We start from the raw sequence: 18,535 nt of genomic DNA, 5'->3' as shown, positions 1-18,535 counted from the left end.
GGTCTTTGATCTGCTTTCTTCCCTTCAGAACTTACAAGTTACCTATCTTCTTCTGTGTCTCCCGGCTTTTCCTTCCACTTTCCATCCCCTTTCTCCCAGACAGGGTCCTCTGCAGGTATGATTCCTAGTGTTAAGTCATTTATGGATCTGAAGGGTAAAATTATCAATTTGAAATATTAAAATAAATGACTATGGGTTTCTCACTTTCTCAGAGTCATACCGACTGGTTTCTCCCACACATTTACAAATCCTTAAGGTCCATTCATTTGTAGAAACAGCTTTAATCTCTGTCTCTGGATACTATGATACTTGAAGCCAACGAGCCTGCCTGTGTTTTAGTTTTTTCACTGGTGGGACAGTGGACATTGATAGTCAAATAGTACTTTTGTGTATTCCTTCCACATAATTTTGTTTTCAGTAACCTGTTTTCATTTTACGTCTACTGGGTGTATGTATGTATCCTGGAAGAGTTGTAGAGTTATGAGAAAGATTCATGTGTATAAAAAGTGGGAATACTTTTAAAATCCCATCTCCATATGCCTTTTCTAAAGAAATAACAGAGTGTTCATGGTTTGCTTAAATTGTTCGTTACAAGCGTGTTTTAACTAAGCCAAACTTGATGGACTTTAATTAGGCATTTTGTTGTGGTGAAAATATCCATGAAGGATAAATTGTCAACTTGAAAAGTAGACTGTTGCACTTTTATGCAGAATACAGAGTGTTTTTGTGATTTTTGTTTTTTGGTATATGTTTTTAGGGGTGAATGTTCCTGAAATTCCTTGTATCCCGATGCTAAGGCACCTTTATATGAAGTGGGTAAGACTCACTAAACCACAGCCGTTCAAAGACTTTCTTTGCATCAGTTTACGAACTTTCGTCATGAGGAACTGTGCAGGTAATGGCACATAGTTATGGTGGAATTATACATATGCTATTCTAAAAACATCCTAAAGCAAACTCCATAGCTACATTTGTAAATTGAATTACATTACGTTATTACTATTTATGTTTGGTAATTTGTTCACCTTGTGAAAATAAATGCTCTTTTTGTTTTAAAGTCAGTAGACACGTGATTTGTGTTTTACCCTTGGCAGAGGGAGAGGGGGAGCATCACAGTGTGTCTACATATTTTTTACAGGCACTTAATTTCTTTCTTTTTTTTCTTTTTAAAAATTTTTTTAAAGATTTTATTTATTTATTTGTGAGAGAGAGAGAGCACAGGCAGGGGTGCAGGAGAGGGAGAAGCAGGCTCCCCACTGAGCAAGGAACCCGTTGCGGGAATCGATCCCAGGACCCTGAGATCATGACCTGAGCCGAAGGCAGATGCTTAACCAACTGAGTCACCCAGGCACCCCTCACTTTTTACTTTCTGTAGGATTGTTATAATAGATCTCTGTCTGATTACATAGCATGACATAATCTCGTAAAGCAGAAAGCACTGCTTTTATGGTACTGCTTTTCTGTTCAGAAACCTTCAGTGTCTCTGTTGCCTTAGATTGTCAAGTGGGAACTATTCTGCTTTAAAGTTCTTAAAAGCTGGGGCCCCTCTTGATATTTTTATTTCTGATTCTTTACCAAGATGTACCTTCTTTTATTGTCAGGCTTGCCTATTCAGTGTCCCCTCTGCAACCCTACCCCAGCCTTCACCTCAGTGTCTATCTTTACACTGTGTATTGTTCCCATGTCCTGAGCTATATACATCCTTCCTTCCTCTTCTCTTTTACTCTTTTCTTTTTTATGTAGTACAACAGATCTTGTTTTTATAGTTGATATGTCACGCCTTTGTATTCTTAGAATTATTCAGTTAGGGCACCTGGGTGGCTCAGTTGGTTAAGCAACTGCCTTCGGCTCGGGTCATGATCCTGGAGTCCCGGGATCGAGTCCCACATCGAGCTCCCTGCTCGGCGGGGAGTCTGCTTCTCCCTCTGACCCTCTTCCCTCTTGTGCTCTCTATCTCTCATTCTCTCTCTCTCAAATAAATAAAATCTTTAAAAAAAATTATTCAGTTAGTTTTATTTCCATGTCATTTGTAAGCTCTGTGATAGGACTATGTCTTGTGATCTTCCATAATACCTCATATAACACTGGTCACAGACAGGGGTATTTATGACCAGCTATTTACTTGAGTGAAGGATCCCATCTTCCCCTTGGCTTTCTCCCCTTAGTTATTTTGAGCTCAAAACTGTTGAAACTTTGGGGGATTTATGAAAAATACTAAGTATTTCTCCAGTGTTACTGAAAAATCCTTATGCTGAATAAATACATGGTTAACAAGCTAATACTTTCATTTCTAATAAGTATAAATTATAGAGAGTTAACTACTTGGCTGTCAGTTTCACACATAGAATTTATAAGTTATTTCAGCTGCTGGTTTGAAAATTCATCTTTAAGTCAATTTACATTGTTCCACTGAAGTATTTTCTCCCCCTAGGGCCCACAAACTCCTTGAAGTATGTCCCTTTAGTAACAGGCTTAGCCTCTGCCCGAAACTTGGAACATTTGGAAATGGTTCGAGTTCCTTTCCTTGGAGGTCTTATCCAACACGTAGTTGAAGACAGTTGGAGATCAGGTATTCGTTTTTCTTTAGTTACTGAATACTTAAATCAGTTTAAAAGATTATTATGCTTTTATTTAGCTTCTCTTGTGAGTCTTTTTAAAAGAAAATGCTTGTTAGTAATTGCCCTTTCTGTCTGGTGCATTCGATGGAGAATAAGTAACTATGAGCATGGACTAATATTCATTTTCTTTTTATGCAATGCTAAACCTCAAAATAGAGTGATAAAGCATGTTTTCTGGCTTGTTAATCCTTATTACTTAATCGTACAGCTATTATATTTGGAATTTTTCTGAGAAATATTAACAGGGATTTCTAGTAGTCTGTTGCTAAAAAGAGATGTTTTTTGACTTGGACATCTTAGGCCTACAAAAGAACTCAGGCATTAGTAATGATAACGTCTAACATTTGTCTAGTACTTTAAGGTATATCAGGTGCTTTCATGCTTATCACTTGGATATTAGATCCATCTCAGATGATGGCTTTTAAAAGGAAAATATATTTTACTCTCTAGGTCCTTTAGTTATATTTTAAATAATGATATATAACAGAACGTGCTCCATGTTAAACATCTCCTCATTACAATTTAGCAAAGTAGATAATTAACAGTTGAGAACAAAAATCTAACTTTGTATATTCAAAATATAAATGGAATATCATTAAGGACTATTGGTAAAAATTGGTGTTATTAATACTATTAAAATATGAGTAAGCACTACATTTTTAGGCATTTTTTCAGTCAAGTCTGGTGGAAGTATACTTTATTACATTGTATGAAGGGGATGGAGTAAGTTTCCTCAAGATCAGCATTATTTTTATTGCATGGCTGCAGCAAACAGGAAAAAGTCAGAGAAGGGATAAGAAGACCCCAGTGGAACCATTCATTAGAGAGAAGACCTGGAGAGAGATGCCAAAAGCTTAAGAATTTGTATAAATATCCTGAAAGAAAAACAAACTTTTCTACCCTAATAAAGTGTTTAAGAATGACTCTGCCTTATATTTTACTTAAGGAGTCAGTATGCCTCACACAAAAGTTGTTAATTCCAGATAGATGAATCATAGATCCGAATGTGAAAAACAAAACGTTCATAAAAAAAAGGAGAATGTCTTTTTGACCTTGGGTAGGCAAAGATTTATCAAACAGGATACCAAAAAGCAATTACCATAAAGAAAAAAATTGATAAACTGTACTATATTAAAACATTTTTTCCATTCATCAAAAGGTATGATTAAGAGTGAAAGGCCAAGCTTCAGAGTGGGAGAATCTATTTGCAATACAGGTATCAGATGAAGGACTTGTATCTAGAGTATATAAAGTACTTCTAAAATTAATGAGAAAAAGGCAGACAACCTGATAGGAAAAATAGGGATACAACCTGAATAGAAACCTGAACAGAAAAGACTTCACAAAAGGTGGTAACTAATGGCCCATAAACATGAAAAAATGATAAACATCATTAATCACTAGGGGAATACAAAATAAAACCAGAGTGTGATACACAAGCACTAAAATGTCTATGCCTAAACATGGCTAATAGGAAAGAGACAATAGTGTTGGCCAGGATGTAGAGCAGCAAAATACTGTTTGGTAGTATCTACTAAAGTTGACAATAGACAATAGTGTTGGCCAGGATGTAGAGCAACAAAATATTGTTTGGTAGTGTCTACTAAAGTTGACTATATGCATATCAACAGTCGCCTTCCTGGCTTTAAACCCAACAGAAATGCATACATCTCTTCACCAGGAGACGATGCCCCAAATTGTTCATAGCAGCACTGTTCATAATAGCCTCCAAATGGAAACAACCCAAATGCCTATCAGCAACAGCATGGATGATTCAAATGTGACATATTTGTGCAAAGGAATATTACACAGCAATGAAAATGAATAAACTACCACTATATGCAACAATCTGGATGAATCTCCTAAACAAGATTTTTAGCAAAAGAAGCCAGACACAAAAGTACATACTGTGTGATTCTATTCATAAAAGTTTAAAGTCAATCTTGTGAAAATTCACTGAGCTGTATACGTTAATAATTCACGTACTGTTTTTGCTCTGTATTTACAGAGCAAATTCCAAAAACATAAAAAAACAGTTGAAGTTAAAGGAGTGGTGGTCTTGTTCCATATGATATATTGGAGGTTCAAACTTTGGCTAGAAAATGTCAGGATCCCTTCTTTGCAGTTCCCTTATGAATGTCTAGCTTTCTGAAAATCCTTTCTTAAAAGCCTCAATAATTTGGAGTAATTTTCCGACATGATCAGAATGCCTCTTTAGAATGACAGTATCCATTTTCATCTCTTTTTAGGAAATGACTAGTAGTCATAATTCATCTTGAGATACTAATTTGAATGAAAAAACAAACTTAGATTGACTTTTAACCAGATAATTGTCATCTAAAATGCATATAAATACTGAACATGCTGTAGTCAAAGGAAATACTTAACTGTTTTTGTTCCTTTTCTCCCTTAACTAGGTGGTTTTAGAAATTTGCACACAATTGTTTTGGGAGCGTGCAAAAATGCTCTTGAAGTAGATCTTGGTTACCTCATTATCACTGCTGCTCGTAGGTATGTTTCCTCTTCGTGTTGTCTTTTGTCTTAGAGTTCTGTTTTTCCTGTTTTACAAAAATTGGGGGAATGTCTGTATGAAGTTTGATTATGCCTCATCCAGATGTAAAATATAAAGGAGTTGTTTAAATAGTATTAGGGCATCACTTAGTAGTGGTAGTCTTATAACTGATGACCAGCTGAGCTGCCCTCCAGACCCAGCAAGCTCTGCAGGGGTGTGGTCTCATCAGAGAAAAGCAGTCAACATTCTCAAGTCCAACAAAAATCAGCGCTGATGCACAGGTGTCTGCAACTCTCTTGGGAACCATTCTTTGAACCTTCTCTGATTTTTGGAATTATTTTAGTTAGTGACAGTATTTGCTATTCAGAAATCAGTATTTTAAGTCAGCTTTTTAAGAATCCTGACCTTTAACACCTTTATATTTTTAGCATATCTTTATATCAGTTTATGCCACATTTACTGTTTCCTACAGATCAGAAGTCTGCCTCTCCTTTTATATTGTATTTAAATTGAGTTAACCATTTTTTTCAACTTAAAAACAAAACTCTTTCCATCAAAAGAATATTAAGAATATAAATAAAACTGTTTCTAAGTTTAAGTAAGTAGGTGTTGTTACCCAATATAGAGCTATAATCTTTGTTAAAATGGCACTTTTAACAGTTAGCATAAAAAAAGATGTTGAATAATCAGCACCAGATGCAGATTTTGACTTTGACTTAATCAGGTTTAAGCAAGCACTAGAAAGGATATACAGTTCTTACTGTGTAACTCATTGTTAATGTAACTTGTGCCCACACTTCGCAAAATGCTCCTTTAAAGGAAACATCTCTAATGTTTTTTAGTAGAGGAGAGGAAAGTTGTTTGCATGTGACATTTCGGTACTGTGAACTTCTTTCAGAGCCTTATGCTAGGAAGAACCTTTGATGCTGATGGTTTTTATTTTACTCTGATATTTATCTTTTTTTCTCATAGGTTACATGAAGTTCGGATCCAGCCTTCCCTAACCAAAGATGGCGTCTTTTCTGCCCTAAAGATGGCAGAGCTGGAGTTCCCCCAGTTTGAAACACTTCATCTGGGATATGTAGATGAGTTTTTGCTGCAGAGTAAGACTTAATCAACCATTTTATTCCCTAGAATTGCTGTAGGGAACTTATTTGACAAACTGAAACTTGAATTGAGATGTGCCATATTTTCTTGAAAATAATACAGCTTAAAATCTTAGGGGCTCTGCCTTCATGAAAAAGGAACTTTTAATTTAATCTTGAAGTGTCATTGATTTTTTTTTTTCCCCATATTGCCTCTGACTTAGCATATTAAAGAAAATATAATGATTAACAGTATACAAAAAAAAAAAATCCTTACCTACATTTGATATTGTCTCCATTTTACTGCCCAAGTTTCTTTCCCATTCTGCTTCATTTTTTTCACAGAATGTCATCCTTGGTTCCATTTGTTGAATTTGATCTGCCACACTTCTTGAAGCTTTTGATGGTCCTCTCAGATGAGGTCCCATTCCCTGTCCATGCTCTTCATTTCCATAATAAGCCCGCTGGGGGTTCTGGATTTCCCAGATAGTGTGAGCACGTAATGGTCAGTATTCATTTGATGATGATTGCAGTTGGAAGGCTTGTTGACAGCATTTTCTGGAATGTATTTACAATTGGGAACTCATTCCTTTGGGTTTGAATGCATGTCAGTTCATTATTCAAGCTTTTGTCCCACATACGACATTAATCAGACATGCAAGAGCACTTCCACCGTCAGCATGTTTTTATTTTTGCAAGAATTGTTTCTTCCCCGTGTAATTTCTAACAGGTCTTTCTTAAACTCACTGTCATACCAGATGGCATTTTTTCTTAGAATCTAGTTTGCACTGTAGAAGAACATAAGGCTTAATTCCTCTGATCAGGACAGTCTAGGTCAAACGTGACTGTTGTCCTTTTTTTCATTTTTAATAGACGTCTGAATATTGTTTTGTTTACTTTTTCTTTGTTGCAGTGCTCGTTATTACATGCGAAGGATTAAGAAATCAAATTATTATCTTCTTGCCAATTTAATGGGAATTATTTTTAATCTGTATAACTTTGAAAAAGATGGGCTTTTCACCAACATAGCTTTAAAATGCTAAACTAGTATAGTCATTTCATACAAAATTAATGTATCTGATACCAGGCTTTTCTGGTTTTGAATGAGGTGTTGCTTACATTCTCTGTGTTGTTTCTACAGTAGCTTATTTGTAACCCAGCAAAATTTTTAGCTTGGTAATTGGTGTTCCTTCCATAATTTTATTTTTTCGTCTTCCCCAAAGCTCAAAACTTGACAAATTTTGTATTTTCAAGATGGCCACATTTAGGCCCACTGAAAGATTGTCTTTTGAGAGTTATCTTTATAACCAGCTGTTTCCCTACAGTGTCTCTTTTCCTGAAACACACATTCAGTAGAAACACTTTACCTTTTGACTACTGCTACCTGTGCTTTTCAGCATGTTTCATAGTGTCTTTCACATTGAAATCTCTTTGTCTTGACCTTTTCATAATCAATTCTTGTTTTCATATTTGCTGCAGTTCATCCATTTCTCCATATATGTATTTGCCTCTGATCCTCCAAAGGCAACCCAGGATTGTCTGTATCACTGTAGGTGCTAGGTGCTTCTGACAGAGCGTCCAGGGAGGAAGGCGTGGTCACTGCTCATACTTTGTCACTTAATCTCATTCTTCTCAGTAATTTAGATCTTGAAGCACCTCTCCAGGAGGGTGGGGGTGGCATCACCTCTAGTAAAACTTCTATCACTGTTTTGTTACAAAGACTTGGCAAAATATCAATGGAAACATTACCTTTGTGCCCCATACATTTATGGTAAAAATGACAGTGCCAGATTGGGGAAATGGATGTGCTGAAAAGCAGAAGCTGTGTGTTACGAGTAGAAGAAAAGTGTTCCAAAGATGAACACTAAGAGTTTTTTGCTTTCATAGGTTTATGATAGCAGAGTTTTATTCAAAGGCGATAGGGATGTAAAACTTATTAAAAACCAGAGCAGTGTTGTCTTTAGTGCTGGGGCTTTGGAGAGAGGGAGAGAGATAGAATTGAGACCTGCAAACGAAAGATGAGTTCTGGGTGATGTCATCACAGTTCTTGAGGGAGTGTGACAATCAGGAGACTCCAAGAGCTGGAAGAAGGTGATGATCTCAAAGGGATGAATGTACGATGATGGATTTGTTATGTCAGGTTATAACATTTATGCAGACAGGGAACAGGGTCAGTTCAAGATTTACCCAATCATTAGAAAAGTTTCAAGTCCAAAGGATAAGAAAAATGTCTTTACAGCAGGCTAAAGAAAATTGCTCAGGCGAATTGTAAAGGATGGGTTGGATTAAGGTAAAATCTGCAAGAAATGCCAGTAAATACAAAAAACAAGGACTATAAGAGAGAGACTGAACTATGTGGAGGATAAAATAGGAAGAGTTTGGAGTAAATAGCTGTTTTAAACATGCTTCGAGCTGGAGGTGTAAATCCCTGTAATGTGTGGGGCATCTTCACCAGAGCAACAGCATTTTCTTTGTACTTGGTGCAGGTGGTAGTGAGGACTGTGAGAGACGTTTATTGAGTTCCTGTCTCCCCAGCACTCTGTTGGTCATTGAAAATGTGACTGTTAACTAACTAGGTGCAGTCTCTTTTCCTTCAGATTGCTTGTAGTCAAGTGGCCCATCCTGGAGAGTAAAGGCAGGAAGCTGGGAAAAATGAGGACAGGAGGCAAGGAATGAGGTGTGATTTCCAGTGCCACAGACTAGAACGGAGGGTTGTCTCCTACCGATACCCACCCTGTGCGTGTCTGCAAGATGGGGCGCACTAAAGGGCATCGACAGAGGGAGGGCTAATTTAATGGGACTTATTTGAGTTAGAAGTCCCATTTTCTGGGGATGGCACATCTTTACTAACCAGTACCGTGGGTTTTAAGAATGACCCTGAATTCCCAGTTTACTCTTTTCTACACATGGCCACACCTGACTCCAAAGACATGATCCTGATACTGTGAAAGAGAGTTACATATTTAAGATCTTATTTTTCTAAGCTAAAGCTAAAACTTCACCGTAAGTGTGAACCAATACAATATATCCTTCCAGTTTTGCTTTAAGAATTTTTGCTTTCTTTTTTCCTTTTCTAAACAATTGAAAATAATTTGTTTCTGTTAGCTATCCCTTGACTTTTAATATTAATATAAGTTTTTATTTTGCAAATAAGTGGTATTTACACCGAATACCTAACCTAAAATTGTATTCAAACTTGAAAACCTGATGATGGATCGATGACACAGAACAATCATAGAGAGTGATATACTGGATGTTAAGATAAGGAATCGGCAACATTCCATGACATTTAAGAGTCTTTTTTTTTTTTTTGAATTGATTTCTCTTTCTAGGCAGAATGGCGAATGCAGATCTGGTAAAGTATGGTTTGGCTGATGTGGTAGAAAATCCTGGTATCATCACCGATATAGGGATGAAGGCAGTCAATGAAGTTTTTTCCTGTATCAAATATCTGGCAATTTATAATTGCCCCCATCTCCATAACCCATACAATTGGATCTCAGGTACTGTAGGCTTAACTATGACTATGTCTGCCTGCTATCAAAAGAATATATATTTTTGTTTTCTGTGTGTGATATGAATTGTATTCCTAATGTAAAATGTAGATATTTTATATGAATGTTCATACAAGTGCTGGGAACCTTTGATAACCTAGTTGGAAATATTCTATCCAGTGCCTCTTTGAACTCCTGAAATTCTCTGCCTAGAAATTGGCACTGTCTAGGTTACGGATTCAACTGCCCTGATTTTTTTTATATATTTCTTTGAGCCAGGCGCATAAAATTAAGGTTAGGAATTGTTGCCTGGGATATTATATTTGTTTTCTCTGAATTACCTTCACATGGCGCACATCATCTGAAAGGACAAAGTGGGTATGTATTTAAAAAAAAAAAACAAAACTTTAATTAGGTGACATATTTAGCATTAACTTGTGGTAAAATTTTCATTTGCCTTAAAATCTTAGGTTATTTCCACTCTCCCCTCCCTACCTGATCCCTTGTGTGTAGAAGTGTGACTTTTGTACTTGGTATGTTTCCTTATATGGGGGAGTTCATTTTCCTCCCGAGAGAGTGGTACTGTTTGTTTCTTTTAAGGCCCTTCTTAAATACCTAAATTCACAAACCTTTAAATAAATTCAGAGCTAGAGAATTTTCATTTGACATCCTCTTTAACCAAACCAAGCCCCCTCACTGACACCTGCTGAACAGCCTCCTCTCCTGTCTGAGTTGCCTCATAAGGCTACTGTAGCTCCTTACAGAGCCCGTCTCCAGCCTCTTTTCAGGCTCTGGGCCATCTGTTGAGATTACTCATTAGAATGGCCATGTCTCCCCTCCCAGAAGTGAAATTCTGTCCCTAGCCCAGCTGCACCAAGAAGTTAACTGGGAAATACAAACTTTAGGTTGTAGCAGGCATAGATCACTTTTAAAAAATAACATTTATTGGATTTTTGGTTTGTTTGTTTTCTTAAATACAGAAGTGTATAAAGAAGAAAACAAAAAATGGCCTATAATCCCATCACTCAGAACTCCTGTTAACACTTAAAAACTAAAAGTAATACATGCACTTGATAAACAATACCAAACAGTACAGAAAGGTACAAAATGAAAAGTCTCCTCTTCTCAAAGGTAACCACCATCAATGGTTTGTTGTATATTCTCTGGACAGATTATTTTGTGCATATTGCAACCTATACATGCATAGCATTTAAAAATGATTTATATACAGAGGACCTTATTAGGTATACCCTCTCCTGTAGCTTGGTTTTTACACTAGGAGTATTTGGGAGAGCTCTCCATAGCAAGTATACTCAATTCTCCTTCATTCTTTTTAACAGCTGTGTAATGTTCTATTAAAAGAATGCACCAACATTTCTTTAACCTAGTGTCCTATTGTTGAATAGGCATGTAGGTTGTTAAATGGATCACATTTAGATCAAGGCTGACTTGGTTTCAAGTTAATAATTCCCAAGCCATGTCATTTTCACAATGAAATTAGGTAAGAAGACATCATAATTTAGTCACCAAGTTTTTGAGATCATGAGATAAAATCAAAGTTATTTAAAGGAAAGGTTTTGAAAATCTTTGTGACCTATAGCAAAATTCATCGGTAATGGAGAAAGTGTTAGTCATACTCTCTGGCCATGTCATTTCTCCCAACAGACCACTCAAGATGGACGCGATTGGTGGATATCAACTTAGTGCGGTGCCATGCTTTGAAGCTGGACTCCTTTGGACAGTTTATTGAATTGTTGCCCAGCCTCGAGTTTATTTCACTGGACCAGATGTTTCGTGAACCACCCAAAGTAAGTCACATTTGAGGGAATTATTGTTTGTTTTAATACTCAAGGAAGAAAACAAAACCTAAGTGACTTTTTTTTCCTAATAATATGCCCTTACATTGTTATAATTGGACTTTTTACTCAAAGGTTATAATTTACACGGCCTCTTGCTTTGGTAAGGGGTCTCCAGAAAAGGGAAAGGTAAAAGTAAGTGGAAAGCAGTCTCTGTCAGTTCTATAAGCTGAAGGTAAGGTAAGAGCAAAGGTGGAAATTTGAGCTAGGTCAAAATTTATTACTCAGAGTAATTAGTTGCGAGATTAAATCTCTAATTAGGAACCTCAGATATAAATATGGATTAGGGGTTTATTTTGGAAATGTTTTACTTTGCTGTTCTCTCTTTGCAGTTAAAAGTCCTGGAAAACCTTGAGATTGTCTAGTTGTATGAAATGTTATTTCAAAACTGCTTAACTAATAAAACTTTTCACTTTCACTGTAATAAAAACTTAATGCTTCAGCTATTTACCCTCCCTCTCCTCGGTTCTTAATGGTTACATTCCCACTGTGCAAGCAGTACATTATAGTGGGGAAGGCTCAGGATTGGAGGTCAGATTATTGGGTTTCAAGTCCCAGCTGTAGCACCTACTGGTCTCTTACACAGACCTCTTTCTACTGCATTTCATCATCTGTAAATCCAGACCGATAGCGCTGCGTTTTCCTTGAAGTCTTATGAGGCTCTAATAAGGTGCTTGATGCATATGTGAAAGTAGTGCTGTGTAAATATTCTTAGGTCAAGATGAAATGGAGGAATATGAAAAATGAAGTGTTCTGTTAACTAACCTGAGTGAATACGCATGTGTTTTCATCTCACTTTAGGGCTGTGCTCGAGTCGGTCTGAGTGCAGGTACTGGAATTGGGGTTTCCTCGGCCCTTGTTAGCAACCAGAACTCCAACAATGACAATGATAACAATGCCCAGAATAATGCCAACATCCATGACAACAATCACCATCACCCAGATGACTCGGATGAGGAGAATGACTTCCGGCAAGACCTGCAGCCAGGAGAGCAGCAGTTTGCAGCCGACGGTAACCCAGATCTTTTGTGAGCTCCACAAAGAAGTGATTTTTACTTTGGATTGTTTTTCTCTGACCTTGTTCTGTTTCCTTCTCCCCTTATTTCAGTTTTTTTACTGAAAAACTTTACACATGGGGGACCTGGTTGACAAGGCAAATGGGGGGGTGGGGATGAAATGTGCCTATCTGCTGGCTTGTTTCGGAGCTATCTTTGTGATGCCTCTTGTCCCTGGACTCTGTAAGGATGCGTACAGCATGGGAAGGACTCATGGATGCCATGAGAATTAGGGTACAGTGGGCCTTAGGCCTGGCCTACCTGAGATTTAACTTTCAGGATTTGGGCGAAGGAACATCTCTTTATATCTCCCTGACCAATAGATCGGTAGATAGAACTTCATTGGGGGGGCTGTTTTTGGATGTTCCTAGAACTGAAAAAAATGAAGAGCAGTCCTGTGCTAGACACTGTTGGGCACCTTTCATATACTTGTCATCATTAAGTCTTCACAAACACCCACCAAATTAAGTACATAAGCCAATAAAGACCTGTTGGATTTCACTTATGTAATTACCCATGCATTCTTCAGTATTGACTGAACACCTGCTGTATCCAGCCCGTGTACTCTTGGGCTTCATATGCCCCTCTGTCAGGGAGTGAGGATGAAGGGAAATTGTTTTCGTACCAAGTTTTCCAGTTTCCCAGTTGGCCCTCAAGAACTGGAAAAGGAATCCTTCAAGCTATCTTGTTTTCATTGCCCCTTCACTCAGTTCGCTTGGACACAGTGATTACTGAGAAATGGGGTGCCCTAACATGATGTACCTGCTTTCATCATGAAAGCAAACTGTGTATAGAGCATCCTTTCCTTTAGGATTGCTCTGAGTATGTAGGGCCTGACCTAAGAATCATCTCTCGGCATTGTCTTCACCTCACGTTTTCTATAGAACTCTCCATTTTGGCTCTTAGCAAAGTCACCAGTGACTCTCCTGAGAACACTAGTAGTCATTTCTCCACTTTGGTCATGTTTGACATCTGAGCAGCATTTGTCATTGTTGTCTGCTTCTACCTTCCTGAGATAATTCTTCTCTTGGCGTCTCCGAGACTGTTTTCCTGGTTTCTTTGGGTCTCACTGGACATGCCCACTTGGTTCCCTTTACTTACAGCACCTCCTCTATTCTACTTTGGTCCTTGACCTCCTTGTTTCTCTCTATACGTTTTCTCTACAAAAGCTCCTACAGTTCCATGGTTTCAGTGCCAACTATATGATAATGAATTCCAAACCTTTGTTTTCTACCTTCTGTCTTCCGACTTTTGAAATAAATATGGTTATATACAACTTCATACTTTTTATTTCCACACGAGTACTTTTAGGCATTTCAAACTTACGGTTATCTCTCTCCCCTGACATCTTCCCCCCAAAATACAAAAACAGAAGTGCAGAGCTAACAGGTGCTAGGACTGAAGGAGGGAGAATGAGGTCAGGTATTGTCTCTCCACCTTATTCTCCCTGAGTGCCATCATATTTGTCCCTGGTGCCATGAGGACCTGGATTTCAGACGACACAGACCATCCATGGGAAACTGTTAAAGCAGCTTCAGTGCAGAGCTACCCAAATCCTAGGAACCCAGTTGTGGTTGGAGTGGATGCACTGGACAGACTATAGTCTCCACTGGAAGTTACATGGCCATAGGCTTCTCAGTACAGAATGGAGAATGCCTTCCATTATGAAATCACATATTGGTGCAGCAGAAACCAAAATGTGTGCCAGAACACTATATTTGATTTATAAGAGAGAACGGTGGAACTTAAATCTACTAACATTTGAAACTAAGGTTTCAGGAGATGAGAGACTTGCATACAGACCACATTTTGAGATATAGTATTGTCAAGTACATTATCTTTAAATGCTGTTAAAGGCTGAGAAGCAAAGGAACTGCATATCTGCCAAGATTGAAGAATTAAACAGCTTCAACCAGAGGAAGGCTCAGAACACCAAAGATGATGGCAGCACTTGTAGGGGACTGCAGATTGCCATAAAACATTGGTTCCACAGATCTCCCTGAGTTGGCAGTGTATTTATTTGTATTTGTTATTACATTACATATCAGGTCAGTTCTTCTAAATAAAAAATAAGGAGCTGGAGAAAGGCTGTGTGACTTTTTATCAAAACCAGGGATGGAAAGAATTCAAATACAAAAGAGAAGCAGAAAAAGTTTTCTTAAATAGTGGTACAGAGATTCAAACTAAAAGGGATCAGTGGGACCTGGTGTTTGTTGAAATGACTAACATGGATGCTTCTACTCTTTAGGTGTGATCTTGATAATTTAAAAATACTTGAAAGTGGTATTGATAGGTTGTTAATTTAGAATTTTAAAACTTTTTGTGCATGGGCCTCTACTTGGTCTTGGGACACCCCCAAAATGAAGCAGAGGCCCCCACTGTTTCTTGCCCTGTTACATTTAACAGCGTGCATAAAGTAGCAGAGTTTAAAAGAAGGGCATTGTATAATTTTAAAAATAAAATTTTATTCATGCAAGTTAAGTGGGTCTGTGTATAAACTGCTATAATAAATCATGGGTGTTTTTCAGCGAACATTATTATTAAGGTAATACTTGATTTCAAAAATATGATTTTACTGCTTTACAGAGTATTGATTTATCAGAATATTATGGTTTGTTAAAGATATTATCATTCTTAAGATTTGCACTTCCAAAATTCTTAAGACTTAGAATGCTTTATTTTGGGCTAGTTATGTTAATTGAAAATTTAAGTTCATTACCTGCATTTTACAGCACTCTAAAACAGAGGAATAGATGTTCATATTTTCTAACAATTCACATTTGCCTGACATAAAATTACCATGTGTCAAAATCATACTTCTCTAATTGCTAAAGCATTTTGCCAAATTATTTTAATATAATTACTTTTGAATTAATTATAACCACAAAACATAGTTTTGCCTCTATGTCATTTTACTGAGTTTCTATCTTAACACATCAATCCCAAGTACTTACTACTCTTAAAAATGATTTGCCCCTCTCCCTCCCCTCACCACTGCCCTCTGCCCCCCCCCCCGTTAATCTAAATTAGCCTAAGTGAAATTGCTCTGCAGCTTTTATTTTTGGCAGTGGTTCTCAAACTTGAGTGCATCAGAATTACCTGGAAGACTTGTCAAAACACAGGTTGCTGGGTTTAGCCCTCAGAGGGTCTGAGTTAGTACCTCTGCGTGGGGCGACATAATTTTCATTTCTAACAAGTTCCCAAGTGATTCTAATGCTGCTGATCTGGGACCACAGTTTGAGAACCATTGATTTTGGAAAATCCTTATATATGAAGTCTGAGGGTAAACTACAGTGTGGAAAAAAAATCACAGTAAATACATTTTGTTTTATATTTTGGGCAGATGATTGTCAACCACTAAATAATATTTCTGATATTAGAAATGGTTGCACATAAATCATTTCTTAAAAGACAGTTCTCCTTTATTTTATAACATTTAATAAAGGTTATGAATTTCTAACCAGGCTTTGTATAAAAGAGACCAGTTAATATATTTGTGTAAAAACAGCTCAAATCCATTAAGATTTATAGTTATATTTTGTAACAGGATTTTTTTTTTTTTTACAACTGAAATAACATTTAAGCTGAACAAAACATTTGGTAAACATTGATATTTGATTAAAAGATAGCTCACATAATTTCAGTAAGATTAAATCATTCTGAAAAAAATGTACTGCCCTAATGATAAAATATTTTGAACCAAAAAAATCTAAACCAAGAATCCCTTGCACCTTCCCTAGCCCAAGGGTATCGCCGTCTCATTTACTTACCGGAGACAAAAATCAAGATGTTCTCTTTTCTTTTCTTTATAGCCCACCTGTCTATTCTCCATGGCATTGAGTCCTTTAGCAAGAACTTGTTGACTGTCTTCAAAGCATCTTGCCATTCAGTCTACATTCTCCTTGCCTACTGTACCACCATTGTACCACATCTTTTTTTTTTTTTAATCTAAATGCTTTAATACGTTTCAAACTGGTTACCCTACTTTCTCTCTTGATCAGCTAAAATTAGGTCTTAGAGCAGCCAGGGCAGTGTTGTTAAAACATATGCCAGATGACGTTGCTCCCTTACTTCAGGCTTTCCAGTAGCTTCCTACTGCCTTAGGAGAAAATCCACTTTCTTGATTTGGACCATAAAAACCTATGTGATCTGGCCTGTCCTCACTGTGTGCTACTCCCCACCTCACACACTACACTTACTGTGTGCTGAGCTCGCACCTCTGTCACACCAACTGCTGCCTCTTCTTAGGATTTCACCGTTGTTTCTCAGCACCTAGGAACAGTGACACATTGTAGTAGCTGCTTAGTAAATATTCAAAGGAATGAATGCAATGAAAGAAGTTAAATATAAAGTATCTTTTGGATATTCTATTAAATACCTCCAACAGGTTAGCCTGGCAACCTAAAAAGCTGTTGCTCAGCAGCTTTGGAAAACCTTATCACATAGGTATATGAATGTACTTCGGTTTTAATGATTCCCCTCTGCATATGAGAAATAATTCTAAGCTTTTTAGCAAGACTTTTCTAAGCTTTTCACAGTCTGGGGCCCAGGCTACCATTTTAGCCTTGTTTTCTCTTGCTCCCTCATCCCAATACAAACACTTGTTCTTTCTATCACTGGAATACTTACTCTCCTGGAAAATGTAGCATGCTTCCTGGTGTTTAGGAAATGTCCCCTTATATCAGTGAAAACTTCCCTGCCCAACAGGAAAATTAGTTGTTCCTTTTTGGTCCATATTCCCCTTGCACTTGGACTGCTGTAGCACTTAGCGAGTCTCTTCTGACCTAATTCTGCGTATCTGACTTCTCTGTTAGAATGTGTGCATTCTCTTTGAGAGCAGAGATTATAAATTTCCCATCTGCTCCTTGTCCCTGTATTGTAGCAGGCTCAGTTGACATCCTTGCAAATTGTACTACCCCTTTTAAGCCTCACTTCCCTCAGCTGCATAAAGGAGGCTAGTATTAATGTCCTTGTGAGCCTGCCATAAGAAATAAATAAGGTAATATATAAAAAACCTTTAGCCTAGAGCTTGGCACAGAGTATGTACATGATAATTCTCTTCATAACTGTTAATAAGAATTGAAGGAAAGAAGAAAATCGATTGGCTTTTATCATGAAAGATTTAAAGGCAAGGTCAGGCCTCCTTTGGGCACTAAAATATGGAAAATTGAGGTCTAGAGCTGGGCAAGAATGTAAGATGGGAGACTATTCAATAACGGGGAGTGTGCTTTGGTGTATATTAAAGACCAAAGCAAATCTCCTTGTCCCCCCAAAATCTCAAATTTTACTGTTGTATATTCCAGAGACATTTATCTGAATGGTGTCTTTCTGTTGTAATCCTGTTTTGCCTTGGTTTATTTGTTAACTGAATTTGCCTTGTCTATGTAAGTAGATTCTTCAGTTCTTTCAGGAACAGGATCTTGTTTTCTCTTTTGGTGGTTTATTCATTTCATCCAAATGGTTGGTTGGTTGGTTGGTTGACTTCCCAGCAGTAGTCCTTGAGCACCCCTAGGCAGTGAGGATATAGTGATGAACAGGCTAGACACAGTCTCTGCGGCCCTCTAGGTCCTGGCCAAACTACATGGAAGGGTAGTATGGTTATTGCCCTGACTCAGACTGAGATCAGGCACACAAGCTTAGGTTGTAAGAGGGTACTAGATTGACTGCCTTGCATACTGATTTGAGGGACTTGAATTTAATCTTGTAAAAAGCTGGCAAAGCTTGGAATTGTTTTATTTAGGGTCCTCTTGGAAAAATGACCATTTTATCTTAAGAAGATAGAGTAAGTTAATTGAAGCTTATTGGTCTGAAATTGCTCACTGTGCTCATCTTCTGGAAAGATATAAATAAAATCACACGTTCCCATTCACTGATAGGCACTAATAACGGTCACGAATTCTTTGATGTAGAATATT

The 18,535-nt window shown here is 37.4% G+C and overlaps 1 protein-coding gene across 5 annotated transcripts in view; it reads left to right on the top strand.

Annotated features, from left to right (window-relative positions):
- Nucleotides 1-18,535, top strand: part of FBXO38 (F-box protein 38) — a 54,655-nt gene that overhangs the window by 18,260 nt on the left and 17,860 nt on the right. For all 5 annotated transcript variants that reach the window (XM_025867283.2, XM_025867282.2, XM_025867281.2 and 2 more), the window contains exons 6-12: nt 758-895; nt 2,432-2,569; nt 5,036-5,129; nt 6,103-6,233; nt 9,548-9,718; nt 11,375-11,517; nt 12,367-12,577. In XM_025867283.2, the coding sequence (XP_025723068.1) occupies nt 758-895; nt 2,432-2,569; nt 5,036-5,129; nt 6,103-6,233; nt 9,548-9,718; nt 11,375-11,517; nt 12,367-12,577 (1,026 nt within the window). The remainder of the gene's footprint in view (nt 1-757; nt 896-2,431; nt 2,570-5,035; nt 5,130-6,102; nt 6,234-9,547; nt 9,719-11,374; nt 11,518-12,366; nt 12,578-18,535) is intronic.

The sequence above is a fragment of the Callorhinus ursinus genome, unplaced genomic scaffold (genome assembly GCF_003265705.2).
Source record: "Callorhinus ursinus isolate GAN/ISIS: 27379988/994484 unplaced genomic scaffold, GSC_fseal_2.0 scaffold3, whole genome shotgun sequence".
Classification (NCBI taxonomy): domain Eukaryota; kingdom Metazoa; phylum Chordata; class Mammalia; order Carnivora; family Otariidae; genus Callorhinus; species Callorhinus ursinus.
Note: the sequence above shows the minus strand (reverse complement) of the source record. Positions and strands in the feature narration are given on the sequence as shown.